Source organism: Bubalus bubalis, chromosome 1 (assembly GCF_019923935.1).
Source record: "Bubalus bubalis isolate 160015118507 breed Murrah chromosome 1, NDDB_SH_1, whole genome shotgun sequence".
NCBI classification, from domain to species: Eukaryota; Metazoa; Chordata; class Mammalia; order Artiodactyla; family Bovidae; genus Bubalus; species Bubalus bubalis.
In genome coordinates, this window is record NC_059157.1 from 175,405,292 (window position 1) to 175,425,312 (window position 20,021).

General features: G+C 41.4%; 1 protein-coding gene across 6 annotated transcripts; it reads right to left on the reverse strand.

The window, feature by feature from the left end:
* Positions 1-1,700: 1,700 nt before the first annotated feature.
* FAIM (Fas apoptotic inhibitory molecule) lies at positions 1,701-17,932 on the reverse strand. Of its 6 annotated transcripts, none has more exons than XM_006069976.4 (6): positions 17,655-17,920; positions 13,759-13,817; positions 12,306-12,438; positions 11,725-11,953; positions 6,865-6,914; positions 1,701-2,145 (listed from the first exon to the last, which is right to left on the reverse strand). In XM_006069976.4, the coding sequence occupies exons 2-6, from the start codon at positions 13,800-13,802 to the stop codon at positions 1,996-1,998; spliced, it is 606 nt and encodes a 201-aa protein (XP_006070038.1). In that variant the 5' UTR covers positions 13,803-13,817; positions 17,655-17,920; the 3' UTR covers positions 1,701-1,995. The 6 variants fall into 6 exon arrangements, with proteins under 6 accessions (XP_006070038.1, XP_006070039.1, XP_006070040.1 ...); XM_006069977.4 differs by lacking the exon at positions 17,655-17,920 and adding an exon at positions 16,454-16,977; XM_025291056.3 differs by lacking the exon at positions 1,701-2,145 and adding an exon at positions 4,191-6,768 and having other exon boundaries at positions 17,655-17,932.
* Between the last annotated feature and the right edge of the window lie 2,089 nt (positions 17,933-20,021).

Here is a 20,021-nt window from a genome sequence, read left to right on the forward strand (position 1 = left end):
TCTCCTGTAAAGAAGCTTTGCTTCTTCCTCTTTTTGCTTTTTTTTGGCCTCGTGGTGATGAAACAAAAACAATTACATTTTCAGAAATCTAAAAGGCCCTGAAGCTGAGAAAGATTGAGGGCAGGAGGAGAAGGGGATGACAGAGGATGAGATGGTTGGATGGCATCACGGACTCGATGGACATGGGTTTGGGTGGACTCCGGGAGTTGGTGATGGACAGGGAGGCCTGGCATGCTGTGGTTCATGGGGTCGCAAAGACTCAGACATGACTGAGCGACTGAACTGAACGGATTCTTAATTAAATTTTTATGTTACTCTATTTGACATTTCCTTAAATTTCTGGAAATTTCTCATTGTCTCCAATTAAGTTAATATCATTGAACAACAACTGCTTTAAACTAGACAATCTATCTACACAGGTTAAAAACATACAAAGAAGAGTTCCCTGGTCGTTCAATGGTTACGAATCTACTTGCCAAGGCATGGGACATGGATTTGATCCCTGGTCGGGGAAGATCCCACATGCCATGGAGCTACAAAGCTCTAGCACCACAACTACTGAGCCTGATCTCGGAGGGAGAGCAGTGAATGGTCCTAAGGAGAGATCTTAGTTCCCTGCCCAGGAATTAAACCCAAGTAGCCTGAAAGAAGACCAAGAGTCTACCCATTAGACCACCAGGGACTCAGGGCTAGAAGCAAGGTGACCCTGGTTTTTGCCCCTATTAGAAAGCAAGAATGTTTCAAGGAGGCAAAAACTGTAAAAACAGGTACAAAGTTTATTATTAGAGGCACAGCACAATGTATGGGAGAGCACACAGGAAACCAGTTTGTTTATCCAACTCAGAAGCAGGGCAGAGATACACACCCAAGAGAAAGGATATGGGCAGCCTCTCTAACGGGGAGTGCAGTGCACCAGACACTAGGCAGAGACACACCCAGAGGGGAGTGTGGGCATCCTGAGTGAGGAGGAGTGCAGTACATCAGACACTAGGCAGAGACACACCTGGAGAGAAATGCGGGTGTCCTGAGTGAGGAGGAGCAGCACAGTGCTGAGGTGACGTCATTCACTTATTAGGACAGTCCTTCTGGGTCTTTGCTTACTCTTGGCCAATTGTTTCTCTTTTCACACCTGAGTGGTCCATAGATCCTCCCCAAGATGTATGCATAACTTTTTGCTAAGATGGATCCCACTGTAGAAGCCTATGGCTGCATATCTACACTGATTGTGGAGTGGGGTCCCCTTACTTTTCGACTCTCAAGAAGACTTCCTGCACATGTAGAGACAGGGAAGTCTTCCCTGACCTCAGGAGTGGGCACCTTATCTCTTTGCTTTAGCAGAACTCAGCTTCTACCACTAGCTTTGTCCTTGGAGTATCTGGGTGAGAACAAAGGCTCAGTTTTACTCCACTTGACAAACACCAGGTGTCTGGCCCAGAGACCCACTGTCTCCTGCCTCAAACCCTTGCTCTAGAGTCTGTGCTCCACGAGAGAAGCCACTGCAATGAGAAGCCTGTGCACCGCAATGAAGAGTAGCCCCTGCTCATCACAACTAGAGAAAGCCCACACACAGCAATGAAGACACAGGGCGGCCCAAAAATAAAAACAACCAAAAAAGTTTAAAGTGAATGCATTGGTCAGAAATCCATTTTTAAAAATATATACAAAGACATCCATTTCAAGAAAGACAAATCAAGCAGCACTGATGTTACTTTATAGTGTTTATTATACTAAAAGTTGCTCCTATGAAACAGTAGTGATTTTTTGGTCCATATCTTATTTTCCATTTGACTTTAAAACATTTTACATTATTTACAAAATAAATTGCAATTTTCATGATACATATTTTTTTCCTGATGCTTAAAACACTACTTTCAAGTAACTAAAAAACAGGGTGACTAGATGTACTGAAAAGTACATGCTGAACATATTTAATTACCACAGTTATTTTAAAGCCCTGATCCTTACTTCTTAAGATTAAAATTCATTAACATGAAGTCATTCAACAATCTCCGGGATTTCTCTGTTATCCACAATGAGACTATGAATAATCCCTTCTTTCCGCTTGCCGCTACTGACAGCCTTTATGTAACAGTCATGATTCCCAATATTGAAGTGAGTTTCAGTCCCATCATCTACAAACTCACCCTAGGCAAACAAAAGTAGGAGGAATTAGTGTTCCAGAAACATTTATCTTTGTCTAGAGCATTAACATCACCGAGAAAGGGAGGCATGATGAAGTACATGTTAGCTCAATGGTAAGCTTTGCAAAATTAAAATTATAAGCTTATTTTTAGGTGTTTTAGGGTCTAAGTTATAAATTGAAAGTCTTTTATTTGTACCACTATAGTCTTTAAGAATCTTGTTTCAGAGGAAAAAAAAGTATATCTCAGGGCTATGTGTCTATAACATATACTATGCATATAATATAGACTTTTCAAAAGTAAAAATGATAGGAAATTTGTGATTCCTTCTATACAAAGAATGGTTTACATGCATTGCTTTATGGCATCCTCACAATAACCTGATTGGAGTATAATTATTATCAACATTTTATACATGAGGAAACAGGCACACAGTCATTAAATAACTTGCTGAAGACCCCAGTCAGTAAGGGATGGAGTGTTCTTCGCCACTCTAAAAATCAGATTCCTCAGGCTATAGGTGGCTTACAATAAATACATAACATAAATAACATAAAACCTAACACTACTGTAAGAAGAGGGTGCAGGAATACACAGAAGAACTATACAAAAAGATCTTTGTGACCCAGATAACCACGATGGTGTGATCACGCACCTAGAGCCAGACATCCTGGAATGCAAAGTCAAGTGGGCCTTACGAAGCATTACTACAAACAAAGCTAGTGGAGGTGATGGAATTCCAGTTGAGCTATTTCAATCCTAAGGGTGATGCTATGAAAATGATGCACTCAATATGCCAGCAAATTTGGAAAACTCAGCAGTGGCAACAGGACTGGAAAAGGTCAGTTTTCATTCCAATCCCAAAGAAAGGCAATGCCAAAGAATGCTCAAACTACCACATAAATTTCTCTCATCTTGCACACTAGCAAAGTAATGCTCAAAATTTTCCAAGTCAGGCTTCAACAGTATGTGAACCATGAACTTCCAGATGTTCAAGCTGGATTTAGAAAAGCCAGAGGAACCAGAGATCAAATTGCCGACATCCACTGGATCATTGAAAAAGCAAGAGAGTTCCAGAAAAACATCTGCTTTACTGACTACGCCAAAGGCCTTGACTGTGTGGATCACAACAAACTGTGGAAAATTCTGAAAGAGATGAGAATATCAGACCACCTGACCTGGTTCCTGAGAAATCTGCATGCAGGTCAAGAAGCAACAGTTAGAACTGGACATGGAACAACAGACTGGTTCCAAATAGGGAAAGCAGTACGTCAAGGCTGTATATTGTCACCCTGCTTATTTAACACATATGAGGGTAGGTCATGTGAAATGCTGGGCTAGATGAAGCACAAGCTGGAATCAAGATTGCTGGGAGAAATATCAATAACCTCAGATATGCAGATGACACCACACTTACAACAGAAAGTGAAGAACTAAAGAGCCTCTTGATGAAAGTGAAAGAGGAGTATGAAAAAGTTGGCTTAAAACTCAACATTCAGAAAAGTAAGGTCATGGCATCCAGTTTCATTACTTCATGGCAAATAGATGGGGAAACAATGGAAACAGTGACAGACTTTATTTTCTTGGGTTCCAAAATAATCACTGCAGATGGTGACTGCAGCCATGAAATTAAAAGACACTTGCTCCTTGGAAGAAAAGCTATGACCAAGCTAGACAACATATTAAAAAGTCGAAACATTACTTTGCCAACAAAGGTCCGTCCACTCAAAGCTATCGTTTTTCCAGTAGTCATGTATGGATGTGAGAGTTGGACTAGAAAGAAAGCTGAGTGGTGAAGAATTGATGCTTTTGAACTGTGGTGTTGGAGAAGACTCTTGAGAGTCCCTTGGACTGCAAGGAGATCAAAGAAGTCAATCCTAAAGGAAATCCGTCCTAAATATTCATTGGAAGGACTGATGCTAAAGCTGAAACTCCAATACTTTGGCCACCTGATGCGAAGAACTGAGTCACTGGAAAAGACCCTGATGCTAGGAGAGATTGAAGGCAGGAGAAGGGGATGACAGAGGATGAGATGGTTGGATGGCATCACCGACTCGATGGACATGAGTTTGAGTAAGCTCTGGGAGTTGGTGATGGACAGGGAAGCCTGGCGTGCTGCAGTCCATGGGGTCACAAAAAGTTGGACACGACTGAACAACTGAACTGAACTGAGTCTAGACTTGGTGTATATGGTACAACAGCCCCTGGCCACAGGTGGCAATCACGCATGGAATGTGGTGAGTCTGAAATGAGATACACTATTATAGGGGAAAATATACAGTGGATTTGGAAGACTTAGTATGAAACAAAGAATGGTTAAAAAAAACTCATTGGAAAATTTATATATTTATTACATTTTAAATAATAATATTTTTGATACAGTGACTTAAATGTTTATTAAGAAGAACTTCACCATAAGACTTTTGAAATGTGGTTATTAGAAAAGTTATATATGAAGCTCATATCTGTGGCTCATACTATATTTCTGTTGAACAGCACTGATTTAGAGTAAAAAGATAGGGGCCAAGGAGCACAGAAAAGTAAGGAAGAGCATGAGGCTAAGAGGATAAAAATGAATTAATGAATTATGCCAAGAAGCAAAAGAAGCACTATCAGACGTACAACTTGGCTATGAGCTTACTGGCAGCCAAAGCAGACAGAGCAAGGCCCCGTCCGGTTGCTAACATTATCTAACCAAAGAAAGCACAGGAGGCATCGGAGAGGGAATCTTTTTCTTTTTCTCTGGGAAGAATCTGGCCAACACGGATGTGTACCGAGCACAAGGACTAGGGGTGGGGTGCTGATCCTGGAGTCCAGTGTATTCTTTTAGCCCTTTTCACATTGGGCTTTGAAAAAAGCCTTTAGGGCATACTTCTGTCAAAATCAATTTAGAGAGGAGAGCAAGGGTTGAGTGATACAATCCTTGTAAGTTGCTTCTTGGCAATTTGACAGATACATAATCTGGTCATGATGCTTTGAGATGAAAAGGAAATGGAGAAAAAAAGCTGCAGCTCACAGGCAGTGAGAGCAGGTGTGCATAGTGCTGGGGAGGCTGCCCGACACAGGGCTGCCAAAACTACCTCGCCAACTAGGCTGCAGCTACAAGGAGGAGACAACTGGGTGAGAGAGAGGCATTGTCCAAACACTTGTGGCTTCTTGTCAGTCAGGAACAAAGACATTGTGGATGGACATTATTTCAACTTCTTGCTTATTTACAACCACATTCTTGAAACAATGCTACTTTTGCACGGGAGAATTCCTGGAGGGTTGGAGGGAATGTGACCCCAAACTGCTGACTCTCCATCTAGAAATTTCCATGGTAGGACAGAAAGAACAGAAAGGGCCACCAGGTATGGCATCGGGCACCCAATCCATGTTAATGGTAACTGAATCTGGTCCAAAACAGGCCGTAAAATACTGAAGAGCTCACTAAGCCTCTCTGCATAAAAGTCTCAATGGGTAGATGGAACTGGAGGGTGGCTCAAATGCTGATGTTCAATTTTGAGTGAACCCTGGTTGCATTTCCCTTCAAGAATTAATATCAGGATTAAGAAACAGAAACACATTAATCTTTGTAACTTTTGATTTCTGGCTTGTGCACTTCCTTAGAAGCAGTTGCAAGGCCCAGCAGATTCTAGCTTGTCTACTGAATAAATTCATTCCAGGCCTTCCCTCCAAGGACATCTCCTCACCCTCCGAGACCTACAACAGATAAAGAAGGTAATAGCAGCAACCACAATGGGTAGCTAGCTACAGTATGCCGGCAGAGAGAGCTCGTGCTTTTCATCATCTCTAGCCCTGGTGTCACAACTGAAGTCAGCATGAAAGGGGACACCCAGGATGGTATGCCCTACTTGCCAGCTGATCCCATAACACGTGGCTATTTCCCCCCAGTGATTCCAGTTCCTAGGCCCACACTGCCTGGTGTCCAGGACCGTCTCCTCTGCTTCACTTCCTCCTTGTGCTGTGCACACCATGATTATATCCTACCTACTTGAAATTCACGTCTATACTCATCCCACCACAGCCATAACAGTGCAAGGCAGCAAAAGTCCAACACACTAGGGTTTTCTCGGCTACAACGAGTGGGGCAGCCTCTCAGCACTGCTAGTCTACAAATTCCACTTGTCTTCTGGGGTTTGTTACAGTGCCCTTTCCTGTTTGCCTTTGTCTCATCTGACATGTGTGCTTCGTTTCTTTTTCATAACCTTTGCTTTTAAAAAGTACCATCTGTTTTGAGTGTATGGTGTAAAGCGTTCCTATTCAGATGAATAGTATGACCATGGGCCAGCAACTTGGGCATCACCTGAGGACATGTTAGAATATGATTTTAGCAAGATCTGAGATGATTCTGTGCATGCAAATTTGAGAAACAGTAGTATAAAGCACCACTTTAACCAGGATAAACACAGGAGGATGCAGCCTTTGGGAAGGAATTTTTAAAATGTGGGCTAGATCTTTTTAGGATAGAGGATGGTCCAGGAGAGGACATGCAGGGTCCGAGGCTGGTGCCAATCACAAGATGAGTTGTTTCCAAACTCTCACTACCCCAGGCACTGCGCAGGAAAGGGCTTCAGATTCTGGAGTCAGGATTACTTCATCTCTTTTTGTTTTTCACCAAAAGGACCTTCATTAATTATAAATATCTGCATCGTTAGGAAACACAGCAACGTTTCACTGGTCACCCATGTACATGGTGACAGTGATCAAATGGTCAACTTACCGCTGTCTCCATTTTTTTACCATTGCACCACACGTCCAGAGTGTCTTTCTCTGTAAAAGTAACCAATTACAAAAAATTATAACCTGGGATTTAAAGATAAAGTTAACTCTTTATTATTTTAAGAAAACTTTGATACACTGGATTTTGAAAACTCCACTAACTTTTCATGGCTTTGAAATTTGTCCAAATTTGAAGAAATTGTGTTTTTTTGTTCAGAGACAAAATCAAAATGAAACCACTCTTTTAAGACAAAATTATGATATATACTGATGAAGATTTGTTACAGAAAATCTATAAAGGAGGATGCGGACAAATGAATGTAACAAGAGACCTTTCCATATGAGAATGTCCTTTTTTTTAAACATCACCTGAAGTGTCTTAATTAAATTTCTAAGGTCTGGTATTAAATCAAAGAAGGGTTTACACACTCCTTGGAAGAAAAGTTATGACCAACCTAGATAGCATACTGAAAAGCAGAGACATTACTTTGCCAACAAAGGTTCGTTTAGTCAAGGCTATGGTTTTTCCTGTGGTCATGTATGGATGCGAGAGTTGGATTGTGAAGAAAGCTGAGCGCCGAAGAATTGATACTTTTGAACTGTGGTGTTGGAGAAGATTCTTGAGAGTCCCTTGGACTGCAAGGAGATCCAACCAGTCCATTCTAAAGGAGATCAGCCCTGGGTGTTCATTGGAGGAATGATGCTAAAGCTGAAACTCCAATACTTTGGCCACCTTATGCGAAGAGTTGACTCATTGGAAAAGACTCTGATGCTGGGAGGGATTGGGGGCAGGAGGAGAAGTGGACAACAGAGGATGAGATGGCTGGATGGCATCACCGACTCGATGGACATGAGTTTGAGTGAACTCCGGGAGTTGGTGATGGACATGGAGGCCTGGCATGCTGCGATTCATGGGGTCACAAAGAGTCGGACACGACTGAGCGACTGAACTGAACTGAACTGACTGAGGATTACAATATGTTTCCATTTAGGGTATCAATATATTTTAGCAAATTAAAGAGTGCCATGGACTTTTTCAAAACTTACATATTTCAAGTAATATAATATTTGACCTTATCCCTTTAATTTTTCATTTTTATTTCTTGGATTGTAGCCAATATTGTTTTCCTTTTTCAGGGTCTTTTCCCTTATAGATTATTACAAAATACTGAATAGAGTTCCTTGATCTATACAATAGGCCCTTGTTGGTGATGTGTTTTATATATGTAGTGGTTGTCTGTTAATCCCAAACTCCTAATTTGTCCTTCCCCAAATTTTCTTTAACATCAAGAGACTAGATGATTCTCCCTGCCTGTCATACTGACCCACCTGGACGATGGCACAAAGAGACCACAGAAAAGGCTGCATAGCATTCATATAGACAGACAGCAATTTAGCCTTAAATTTCATACTGCTGCTGCTGCTAAGTCGCTTTAGTCGTGTCTGACTCTGTGTGATCCCATAGATGGGCAGCCCACCGGGGCTCCGCCATCCTGGGGATTCTCCAGGCAAGAATACTGGAGTGGGTTGCCATTTCCTTCTCCAATGCATGAAAGTGAAAAGTGAAAGTGTAGTCGCTCAGTCGTGTCCAACTCTTAGTGACCCCATGGACTACAGCCTACCAGGCTCCTCCATTCATAGGATTTTCCAGGCAAGAGTACTGGAGTGGGGTGCCATTGCCTTCTCCGTAAATTTCATACTGAAGAGTACAATAATCTCTATTCATTTTGTTATGATTTCACTTTGGGGAAAAGTTATAGAATCATAATAAAAAAATATAGTATTTGAGGGACTGTGCTGAGTACAGTGCTGACACAGTAGAGGAGATGCTGCCGTGATACACTTGGGCATTAGCTAAGTGGCCACAGCTCACTCCAGGCAAAGTGAAAGTCACTCAGTCCTGTCTCTTTGTGACCCCATGGACTATACCATGGAATTCTTAGGCCAGAATACTGGAGTGGGTAGCCTTTCCCTTCTCCAGAGGATCTTCCCAACCCAGGGATTGAACCCAGTTCTCCTGCATTGCTGGCAGATTCTTTACCAGCTGAGCCATAAGGGAAGCCCAAGAATGCTGGAGTGGGTAGCCTACCCTTCTCCAGCGGATCTTCCTGACCCAGGAATCAAACCAGGGTCTCCTGCATCGCAGGCGGATTCTTTACCAACTGAGTTATATGCATGCCATGTGCACAGACAGACATACGTGCATTTTGGGGAGGATCCCCAGAACCACTTGTGAATGTCAGGGTCCCCAGGAGTGTCAGGAGAGAAGACTATAGTCATCAAGCAGCCAGAAGACAAGCTTTGGATGTTATAACAAAGACTAGAGAGAAGCAGGACCTGTATGTTTACAAGGAGTCTGGGGGGTCAAAGGCTGCCTGGGGGTCAAGGATGAGGTGCCATCTGACAAGCCATCTACTCCAGGAACAGAGTCTTTTCTCCCTGCATGTTGAGATAGAAGCCTCACTTGGAGAGTGGAGAAAGGACTTTGAGCTGGGCTAGAGGCACGGAGACAAAGGCAGAGGGTCCAGGAGACACGGGAGTGGCCACCCAATGGCAGCCTGGCATAGTATATAACAGCTGTATGTTCTAACAATGTAGACACAGTATAGTTGGAAAATGATATGCAAAAAGTTGTTTTAAATTGTGGGCAAGGGTACTTGCTAAGTCGCTTCAGTCGTGTCTGACTCTTAGTGACCCTGTGGACTGTAGCCTGCCAGGCTCTTCTGTCCATGGGATTCTCCAGGCAAGAATACTGGAGTGGGATGTCATGCCCTCTTCCAGGAGATCTTACCAACCCAGGGATCAAACCTGTGTCTCCAGTGGCTCTGCATTGCAGGCAGATTTTTTACCACTGAGCCACCAAGGAAGACAAATTTTGGGCAGTCACTGTATTAACGGTGGTAGAGTATTTCTGTTGTTAACTGAGATTAGTATGTATATAATTATGGCACAAAGGAAATAAGTAATTATATTCTATTTGCATCATCCTCTGTGTCCCTGAGAAGAAGGATTCTCAGTGTGGAAGAAGGAACATAAAGATATTAGAGGAGATTAAATTAAAAAAACTGGTATCCTGGAATTTGAATTACAAGCATCAGTATGAACTCATAAGCTATTTTATTTTTTGATAAAGTCTCTCTCTCTTCCCCGTTCCTCCCTATATCTATCTACCTATGCATGTACACAGTTCCCTTGACTCAGGAGCCGATCTTTAGAGCACCACAATGGCCAAAAATGGGACAATTTGAGCATCAGTAAGGATAATAATTGCAGTGTACTGAAACACCGCAATTTGTTTAAATCCACAAGTTATTTGGGAAGCCCAATGATTAAAAAAAAAACCAAAACCTAAATGATCACCTTTAGGAAAGAAAAAGGAATCAATTTAATATCTTGAAAACTGGTAGTTAAGGGAAAACAAGCTGTGATCCTACATTTGTTATACAAAATGTACCTCTGTGTAACTAAACAGTAGACAACAGGAAGTTTCTCACTGTATGAGCATTCCAGCTAACGAACAAGAAATGATGGAATCAGAATATATCCATCTGCCAATGAATTAATGAGTCCATCTGCCAATGAATTAATGGATATAGACACTTAGGTATTAGTGGTGCCAATATCAAAAAATTAGACAAAGCAAAACCATGTGCCTCTTGATAGAATAAATATAATGTCTTACCTGAAAAATAAAAAAACCTTAAATTTGATCAATTCTTCAAATACCAATTTGTAGGAAATACTAATAGAAGAATATCACAGGAATGGAATCCACAAAATTCAGACCATATCCTATCCTCTTCAAGAAAAATCTGACCCAATTTCTTTAATAAATAAACCATACAGGAGGGTTTTTTTTGGTTTCTTTTTTTCAACCATGTGCATTTATTACTTGATAAGTATTTTTCATTCTTAAAAAATTTTTCTAGCATTCAATTAAACTATACTCTCTTAAAAGACACGGAAAGTCTCTTCATTTACGTGTCCTCAAGGCCTGGTACATAAGCTGCCATTTATGAGGTTCTCAGTATTATCTAAATCAATCAATAAATCAATGAGGTGATCTACATAATGTTGGATTCCCTGGTAACTCTTAGTGATAGGAGGCTAGTTCATACGGTAAAGAATCCACCTGCAATGCTGGAGACCTGCGTTCAATCCCTGGACTGGGGAGATCCCTTGGAGAAGGGAATGGCAACCCATTCCAGGATTCTTGCCTGGAGAATTCCATGGACAGAGAAGCCTGGTAGGTTTGCAAATAGTTGGACACCACTGAGTGACTAACACTTTCACTTTCAGTGATATGAGAAGCAGAAAATACTAGGAGTAACCAGTAATAAACAAAGGTAGCAAATGCTTGTCTTTCAATTTTGTAGGCCCAACGAAATCAAGAACACAGATGGCAATCTGTAACAGTAGAACTCAGCTTAAGGATCAATGGCTTACTTTTTATTTTTTAATCTACTTTACCTGGACGTTGATTATTTTGATCTGCTGTAGTCCTAAACCTAGAAAAAAATTCCCTTCTTTCTGATAAACCTTAAATTTCCAACTGTCTTTAGACATTCATTTGAAGAGAAATATCAAATAATGACAAATTAAATGTCTACATCAATATTTCTCTTTTTAAACCCAAGTTTATAATTTTCAAATCTACCACTATGAAATCTGGCTCTCACATTTTCCATATAAATCGGTCAATTCAACAAATACTTCATTCCCAGAGGACACATGAGAAACACACCTGCACGTAACACTCTCCTATTCAAAGCTCCCATAAAAGGTCTGGAGAGTTAGAGGAACTCAAGTAAATAGCTATCATAAAAAGCCAATAAATTCTGCAGAAATAGCTTTCACTTACCTAACACAACTCTAAAGTCCTCACTATCCAAATGTAATACCCAAGTATTGGTGGTTTTTGATCTGTTCTCCATATACTTCTTGAGACTTTTCCCATTAATTTCCAGAGTATATTCATAAGCAAAACCACTGACAGCATCAATATTTATGGTTGCTTTTGTCTTTGCAGCTCCAACGCAGAAGGTTTCTTTGCCCACCAATTTGAACATCCATTCTTTTCTTATCACTTCCTAAGTAATAAAATACTAAAGTTAAAAACATACAAATGGGAGAAAATTTAATGTTTCACTTTGGAAATAATATAATTAAAGAGAATAAATGGCAGTGCTATTTAGATGTGATTTTATTACTTCATGATACAAAGATTTTAGAAAATAAAGGCATTTTAAAGTTAAATATTAGATGCTATAGTCTATGAATTCCACAACTGTTATTAGTCTGTTTTGTATGGCAAAATGATACAAGCCAATATACATATAACCACTGCAAGGGAAAAGCATTGAATCCACATTGGATGAATATACATTAGCAAAATTGAGCTTCTCTGTACACTATATTTCACAAAGTAACATTTTTTCCTACCTTCCCATCTACATACACCACTCGTTTGCCTGATGTGGTCCCATGTTCAAATTCAATTTTATGGATTCCATCACTTAAAGCAACTTCCCAAACAGCTACAAGATCTGTCATTTTTTCCAGGCTGTAAGGAGGGCTAAGGGAATAAAATTAAGCAATTATAATAGGCAAAAACAGTAACAGAATAACCAGTTAATCCTTCCAAGATGAAAATATCAGATCTTAAAAAGCCCTAAAATTGCAAAATATTAAAGTGATATAAGCTAAGAAAGCCTACTTACAATCCATGTAACTATTTTCACCCTGTTATGCATTCTTCTTTTAAGATGAAATTACTATCTATGGGTATACAGTCAGATAATTCCAAAGTCACCTTAATAGTAATAGGATTAAGAATCAATCAGTTTATCCAGGACAGTATTCTAAGCTTGGCCACAGAAAGGTCAGTAAAAAGTTTCTACTCCTCCCTCCTGTCATTTAAAAAGCACAGTATTTAATTTTGGTTTTATCATTTCAGATCCTATCAATCTAAAGCAAGAACTCTTAGAACCTTTTATATTTGAACCAATAACTAGGGATTCATTTTAACAAAAAAGATTCTAATTAAAAATACTAAGACTGAGGAAAAAAAAGTCATAGAAGAAATGTTCCATAATAGATACAAAAATGTTATGGAACACAGTAATCTTGTCATTATTTCAGGAAATCTTATTAAAAATATAAAGGATTCTGTCTTGTGATGTTTCTGGCACAACTTAAACATGTATTTTATATTAATGTCAATATAAAATATATATTATATATAATGCATATATAACATATAAGTAATATTTTTATACTGATACAGATTTTTAGCTTTGAGAGAAGTAACATTACAGCAGTAATGTTCATAGCTAACAGTTATTCAGTACTTACTGTGTGCCAATCACTGTTCTAAGAGCTTTACACACATTAACTCAAAGAATCCTCACCATGAGGTGGGTACTATTATTCTCTATTTACAGATGAGGAAACTGAGACTCAGAGAGGCTAAAGGCTTGTCTAAGGTCACAATGACAGCAAGTGGCAGATGGGGTATAATTTTAGGAGTCTGGTCCCAGAGTCTAGTCTCTTAACCACATCCTCCTCTTCATTCACTCTGATCTCCTTTGTAGGCTCTAAACCAGAAACAGTAAATAGGTTTTATATAATTTTGGAAGTGACTGCCAAGAATTTTGCACTGAGAGGGATGTGCAGACCTCACATCCAGGTTTTATGGGAAAGGATGCCTCGTTAGTGGTGACCACCTCCATGCCAGGTGTTCACACCTTTGCTGGAAATCACAGAGAAGCAACTATGCATCCTGCAGTATTACAAAATGTATTCTCCAAAAAAGTAGCCTGGATACTCTCCTGAATGATTAAAGCCCATCCTTAAAGCTTCATAATCCAGTTTTATCACAATGCAAGACATTTACCTTTCGTCATCTTCAAAGATAGGACTGTCATCTCCAGATGCCATGGTTGGCAAAACAGTCTTTAATCCAATTAGGAGCCAGGAAAGAAAAAAGCAGAAGTGCAGCAAAGAAAGATTGAGAGCAACAAAGATGACACGTGCAAAGAGTTTTTCTAACTTTGCAATCCATTTCTTAAAATGCATGCAGTTTCTGATGAAACAGCTTTTACATACAATAGAATTGCAATCTCTAATTGTCAGGGAAATAAATTAAATCATGCAAATCAGCCAGTCATATTTTTCCCTGTTATGGATTTATAATTTCCTAAAACTAAGAGAATAAACTCTAGTTTATTTCAAGTATCATACCACGTCAGAGTTGCAAGAGACATAGAGGTCCTCTGGGTCCCTTGCTTCTCAAATTGAGAAGTCCCAAGAGTAAGAGGCAATAGGTCAGGGAATACAGAAAACCCCAGGATAAACAGAATGCGCCCTCTGGAGGCATCCATGTTACATGGTAGTAACAAATTTAAAATTCAATCTTCATATTAAAATTTAGAAAGTTGTATTATGGTACAATACATAATTTAAAAAATTTTTAAAAGATAACTTCAAAGAAATGTTAAGCTTGCAGGAAGGAGCAAGGGATGTACTAGTTTGCTTTCTAAGAGCAAACTTAATATGCCCACTTACTCAAACCCACTTAATTTACTAGTGCCAATAATGAATTTACAAAAGTTATATGGTTGCTCAGGTCACCAGAAGAGTCCAAGCCAAATCCAGAGTCCAGAACACCTGTGTAATTATCTGGGCTATAATGCTAAAAATCAGAAGCACATGTAATACTCACATGCATAGGAAGCCATCCACATTTGAAGATTTAGGATTAACAATTGTATCCCTGTCAAACCTACTGAATAATAAATTCAACTGTTTTTTTTGCTTCCAAGACCTACTCTAGTCTAGTATTTTCCATATAGATGTCCAAGGGTGCTTTCTCCTTGTAAAAATGGGAGATTGCCAATCTTTTTTTGTCTGGAAATAACCAAACGTGACAAATTGCTTTTTAAAAGATATTAAAGAAGAGCTTAGCACCCATAAAAGCAACCCAACAGGCAAAGAAAACTAAACATTTTAGAATAAAAACTAAAGATTCAAAATACATTGTACCTAAAATAAATCCCTTTTTAAAAATTAGCACTTTATATATTTGTGGATTTTTCTAGTCTTAAAAATACCTCTTAGGATACCTTCTATGAAAGTGGAGGGTAAAAAAAAAGAAAAAAGAAAGTGGAGGGTATCCTGCAACTATCAAAGCAAAAAGAACACAGAGCAATAGAGTAAGCTAAATAGCATAATATAACCTAGGGTACGTGTATTTTGTAAATTAGAGTTTGGGATGTCACTCAGATTTTGCTCTACAACTTTTAGAGACTCTAGAATGTTCAGTAATTCAACAAACTTGAAAGAACTGCCCAGTTTTTCACTTTAAGGAATTTCAAATATTACCACACTAAGATAAGGCTTAGTATCCTCTTAATTATATTTCATATAAAGCATAAAAGACAACACAAATTAGAAGAGAGGTTAGAAATCAAGGTCACATAAAATACACTTCTCTCTACTTCAACATTCATTCATACATTCAACATTTATTTAGGGAGTATCAGTTGAAGGTGTTGAAAATGTTTTGGAAATAGTGGTGATGGCTGTACATCATAAATGAACTTTATGTTCATTTATGTCACTGAACTGGACAGTTTTAAATGGCAATTTTTATGTCATATATTGATCACAACTTTTAAAAATTAATACTGTAATACACAAAAAAACCCATTGAATTGTATCCTTTAGATGGGTGAATTGTATGGTATATGAATTATATCTCAACAAATCTATTAAAAAATAAACAACAACCGAGTGTCTTGCCAGTAGTTTCTTAGAATACGATTTCGCTTATGACCAAGAGATGATCACAGCTGTCCATGTCCCGGGTTTCTACCTTACTCATTTGAATAATAAATTTACCTGTCACACAAATCTCTATGCTACTGTCATATTCTAAATTCATCCGCCACGCTAGCAGTCGTCAGTCACTCATACGCCAGGCACTAAGCTCAGAGTGAGAGACTGGAGAGACAAAAGATGATTACAGCACAGCCATGGCACTGTCCTTGGAAAGGGAAGCAGGAAAGAACAGAACAGGGCTACCCAGGTGGCTCAGAGGTAAAGAATCTGCCAACGCAGGAGATGGGGGTGTGGGGGTGTGTGGGGGGATGTGGGTTGGGGTGTGGGGGTGGGGTCGGGGTGGTCCTGTTCGATAAATCCCTGGGTCAGGAAGATCACCTGGAGAAGGAAATGGCAACCCACTCCAGTATTCTTGCCTGGAAAATCCTTGGACAGAGAAGCCTGGCGCGCTAAGTCTCAAAACTGAGTCAGACAGGACTTAGAGGCTCAACAACAAAGAACCAGAAAAAGTCCCCAGAGAAAGGATCCTAGCCCTGCGAAATAGATGGGAACTTGAGAGAAAGGAATTCATCCATTGTCATTTAAAACTTATACATACATTTAATTATCAGGACCATGAGACCAAACTGGAAAATGATCATTACAAAGAAAAATTCCCTCTATTTCAGCACACAGGTTTTAAAATGTAAGTAAAACGGATGGAAAAACAAATTCCATTTATTTTCACTGATAAGGACAATGTCACTTACTTGAAAGCTCACATGTCTTCACGGAAAGTTTCTTGAGGCTCTAGTGACACATTCCTCAGCATAATCATTGAAAATCCCTGTCCTAGCAACTCAACATCCATGTTTCAGAGTAGGACTTTACAACGTTTCCACTATTTATCTAATCCCAGCTTGAATTTTGCTTTAACTTAGGTTTAATCGTACTGGGGACTGTAATGGTTTATCCAAGCTAAACCTAAGTCGGTTTTAAAAATTACTAAGGTATTGTTTCTTTTCAGCAAAGCTCTAGGTAAGGCCAGCTATTGAACAAACTTAACAAAGAGGGGTTGACGGTGTCCGCAGGATCAGCACTGGGACCTCCAGCATGATCTGTCAGTTAGCTCTCTGAGCCAGGTGTTCCCAAATGTGGGGCACAAAAAACGTGAATAACTTTTCCAAGGAGCATTTTAATGAGTACCTCAAGCTAATGAGTACCGCAAGCCTCTCTACACAATCAAAAAAACCAGACGAAACAGGGCTCAACGAATCGTTTTTTGTAATAGCTAAGAACTGAAAACCACCTGTTTGTTCACCATCGTGAAGATAATCCGTAGAGTGAATCACAGTCCTGTCACTCAACAAGCATGGAGCTCTGGTCAGGCGCGGAAAACCTGGCACCAAAGCACCGGTTCGCAGCCAATAAAAAGGATGGAGACAAACATCAGCCGCGCGCAGACGCGTGGGATAGATTGGTAAGACAAAGAAGCCAAGCTGCAGCACTTTGTGATCCGGGTTCTGCAAAAATACAGCCGGCTCATTTTTGCAGGGAAAAGGGGACTGGAAGGAAAGACACTTTAATGCGAACCCGGTGCTCCCCGGGAGCGAAGGTTCGGCTCCTGCGCTTCCTTCCCTGTGACGTCTGCTCCACTTTTCCGACTGCGACAAATAATGAATTTATAGTCGGGCAGAGGCCGGAGCCGCGGGTTCCAGGGCCTGGCCGGGCAGGAGCAAACCGCCGCCCGGCCGGGTCTCTGGGAGACGCCCGGAGTCCCCTACCCGCCTCCCGCGCGGGCCTAGGCCTCACCGCGGGGTCGCACCGCCGCCAGGACACCGCCCACGGCCCAGCACGCCCGCCGCCGCCGTCGCCGCAGCCCGGAGATGGCGGCTGCTCGCACCGCGGCGGGGGCGCCCGGCGCTGCGCGCAGGGGCTTCCGGGCCGCCCCACATGGGCCGCGAGGCTCACCTGGGCGCTGTGGGCCTCTGGGGACTCTGGGCCCAGAGACCGGTGGGTTCCGCCTACTGGACCTCCTAGGCCCTTCGCCGAGAACCAGACGCAGCCTCCGCGGAAGCGAGAGCTCCGAGCGCGCCGACTCCTTGTCGCGCTTCAGGTCCCCGAGGTGCCCAGCGCCGACCGCCGCCCGCCCCTCCCCCGCGCGGCGACCCAACTCCGCCCGCGGTCCGCGCGGCCGGCTTTGCACTCTTACTCCCCGAGACTCCTCCGTAAGAACCAGCTGACAGCGGGCGCTGTCTGGATGCTGGAGCGAACCGGGTGGGCAAAACCAGACCTTGCCTGCTCTGAAGCCACGGGGCAGGTAAAAACGATCATAGTATTGTCTCCTTGAAACTCTGTAAAGCTTCTGATTACTCCTAGAAAGATCAAAACTCGTTAGGATGGGCATGAGGCCCCATGTATGATGTTGCCCCCGTCTCCCCTGGCTTCGTTGAGATAGATCCTCAAATGATGAGAAGTCCTTCACCCCAGGGCCTCTGCAGATGCTCTTCCCTTTGCCTGGACGCTCCTCCTTGCCTCTTCCCTTAGTTAACTTCCATTGAGATTGAGATTGTTCGTCAAATGGCATTTCCTAAGAAAAACTATCCTAAGACTTGCAACACCTGGAATTCTCCTCAGTTCTGTTCAAGTTGTGCAAGTATTCATGTAATCTTTGTTGAATGTACAGCATAATAGGGTTTCCGCGGTGGTTCAGCTGTAAAGAATCTGCCAGCAATGAGGTTGGGAACCTGGGTTGGGAAGATCCCCTGGAGGAAGCACCACAACCCACTCCAATATTCTTTCCTGGAGAATCCCATGGACAGAGGAGCCTGGCGGGCTACAGCCCATGAGGTCGCAGAGTCGCACAGGGCTGAAGCGACAGAGCACGGCTCCCTCGAAGCTTAATAGTAGGCTGAGGTTTGTGAAGTCAAGGACCATGGACGCTTGGTTCTCACTATAGCAGCTCCCACGTCTGCACAGTGCAGGCTCCTACTGTGCTCTGATAAGTGTTGTTGAATGAATGAAGAGTAGACCTGAGTAATGTTTCAGGTGGCCTTGATTTTCATTAAGAAGAGACAGCAATCACTGTAGAGGAGAGGATGGTTGAGTGGACCATCTGAAAAGAGCAGTGAGTGGTCCCTGTGGAAAATGGGTTCAGCAGCAAAACAAACGTGTGAAAGGGTTCTCTGGGGGCTCTGAAGATTTGAGGGCAAAGGGACATGCAGGTCCCAATGTATAGTTTCTTCCCTCAGCTTGGTGTTAATGTAAAGAAGGGTTGTTTCACCTCTGGGATTGGTAGTGAGGATGCTGAGCAAGTATGTGAGAGAACAGCAGTTGAAAAACAATGAAGAAGAATCTATTGATTAGGTTAACTAGTCTTTGAAGTAATGGACTGAATTCCTAGGGAAATTATGTTACAGGGATTCTGCTTAGAGAGCACTGATTTCCTGTTTGCTACCCTGTATTGAATGCTCCCTGGAGTCAAAGACTTTTCATATTTGCATTTTCTTCTGCACCGGTGTCTTAAATAGAGACTTTTCAATAAATGATGATTGAAAGAATGAACCAGGGAGATAGGGGGGAAGGCAAAAGGCCCCAGGGTGGAAATTTCCAGAAATAGATGAAGATGCGTCCCTAATTCCTTTTTCTTGTCCTTAGATCTTCTGAGAAACACTTGTGAATTGTTGGGTTAGGGCTAGGAAACCCTGGTTGGGCAGCAGCTCAAAAATATTGTTTAATGAAGGATCATATTTTCTTGTAAAACTTTGGGAATCAGAATATCTTTTACAAGACCAATAAGGTATAATTTATTGAATGCTTGCTTTGTGCCTTGTATATTATTGCCTGTAGTTCTCACAACAGTCCAGTAGTTATTCCCGTTTTACAGAGACTCAAAGCCCTACAGAAGTTGCAGGACCAGCACATGAAGCCAGCCTGTAGAATTTTAAAAGGTCATATTATCAGAATCTGCTGTTAGAAAAGTATTGTACATGAATATAGATCCTGTCTTGGGGGTCTGGGCAGCCCCTCTGCCTAAGGGCCCCAGAATGCAGAGGGGTTCAGCCCACTCATGAAGTGCATTCAAGTCTGTCCCCTGCATAGGTGAGGCAGTCTGATACCGCCGCTGGCTTATTCTGTGCGAATGTTTCCTTCTTGGGTATAGATTCTGGGATATCTGGAATTAAGGAACATACCAGTTTAGGCTGTATTTTCTACCTACTTATTCCCTGGGCCCAGCACACTGGAAGTAGGCATGGCCAGTTGTTATCAAAGAGGACTGTTAACAAAAAGAAAGTGTGAACAAAACACCGTGAAAGGTATTGACCTGAGTGTGAAACA

Bases quoted from the DNA above. Each gene is read 5' to 3' on its own strand.
- FAIM (XM_006069976.4), bottom strand. From the start codon at position 13,802: ATGGCATCTGGAGATGACAGTCCTATCTTTGAAGATGACGAAAG. The intron at 11,954-12,305 runs GTAGGAAAAAAT...TTTATTACTTAG, and splicing joins TGGTGTATGTAGATGGGAAG to GAAGTGATAAGAAAAGAATG. The intron at 2,146-6,864 runs GTAAGTTGACCA...TTGTTTGCCTAG, and splicing joins GTAAAAAAATGGAGACAGCG to GGTGAGTTTGTAGATGATGG.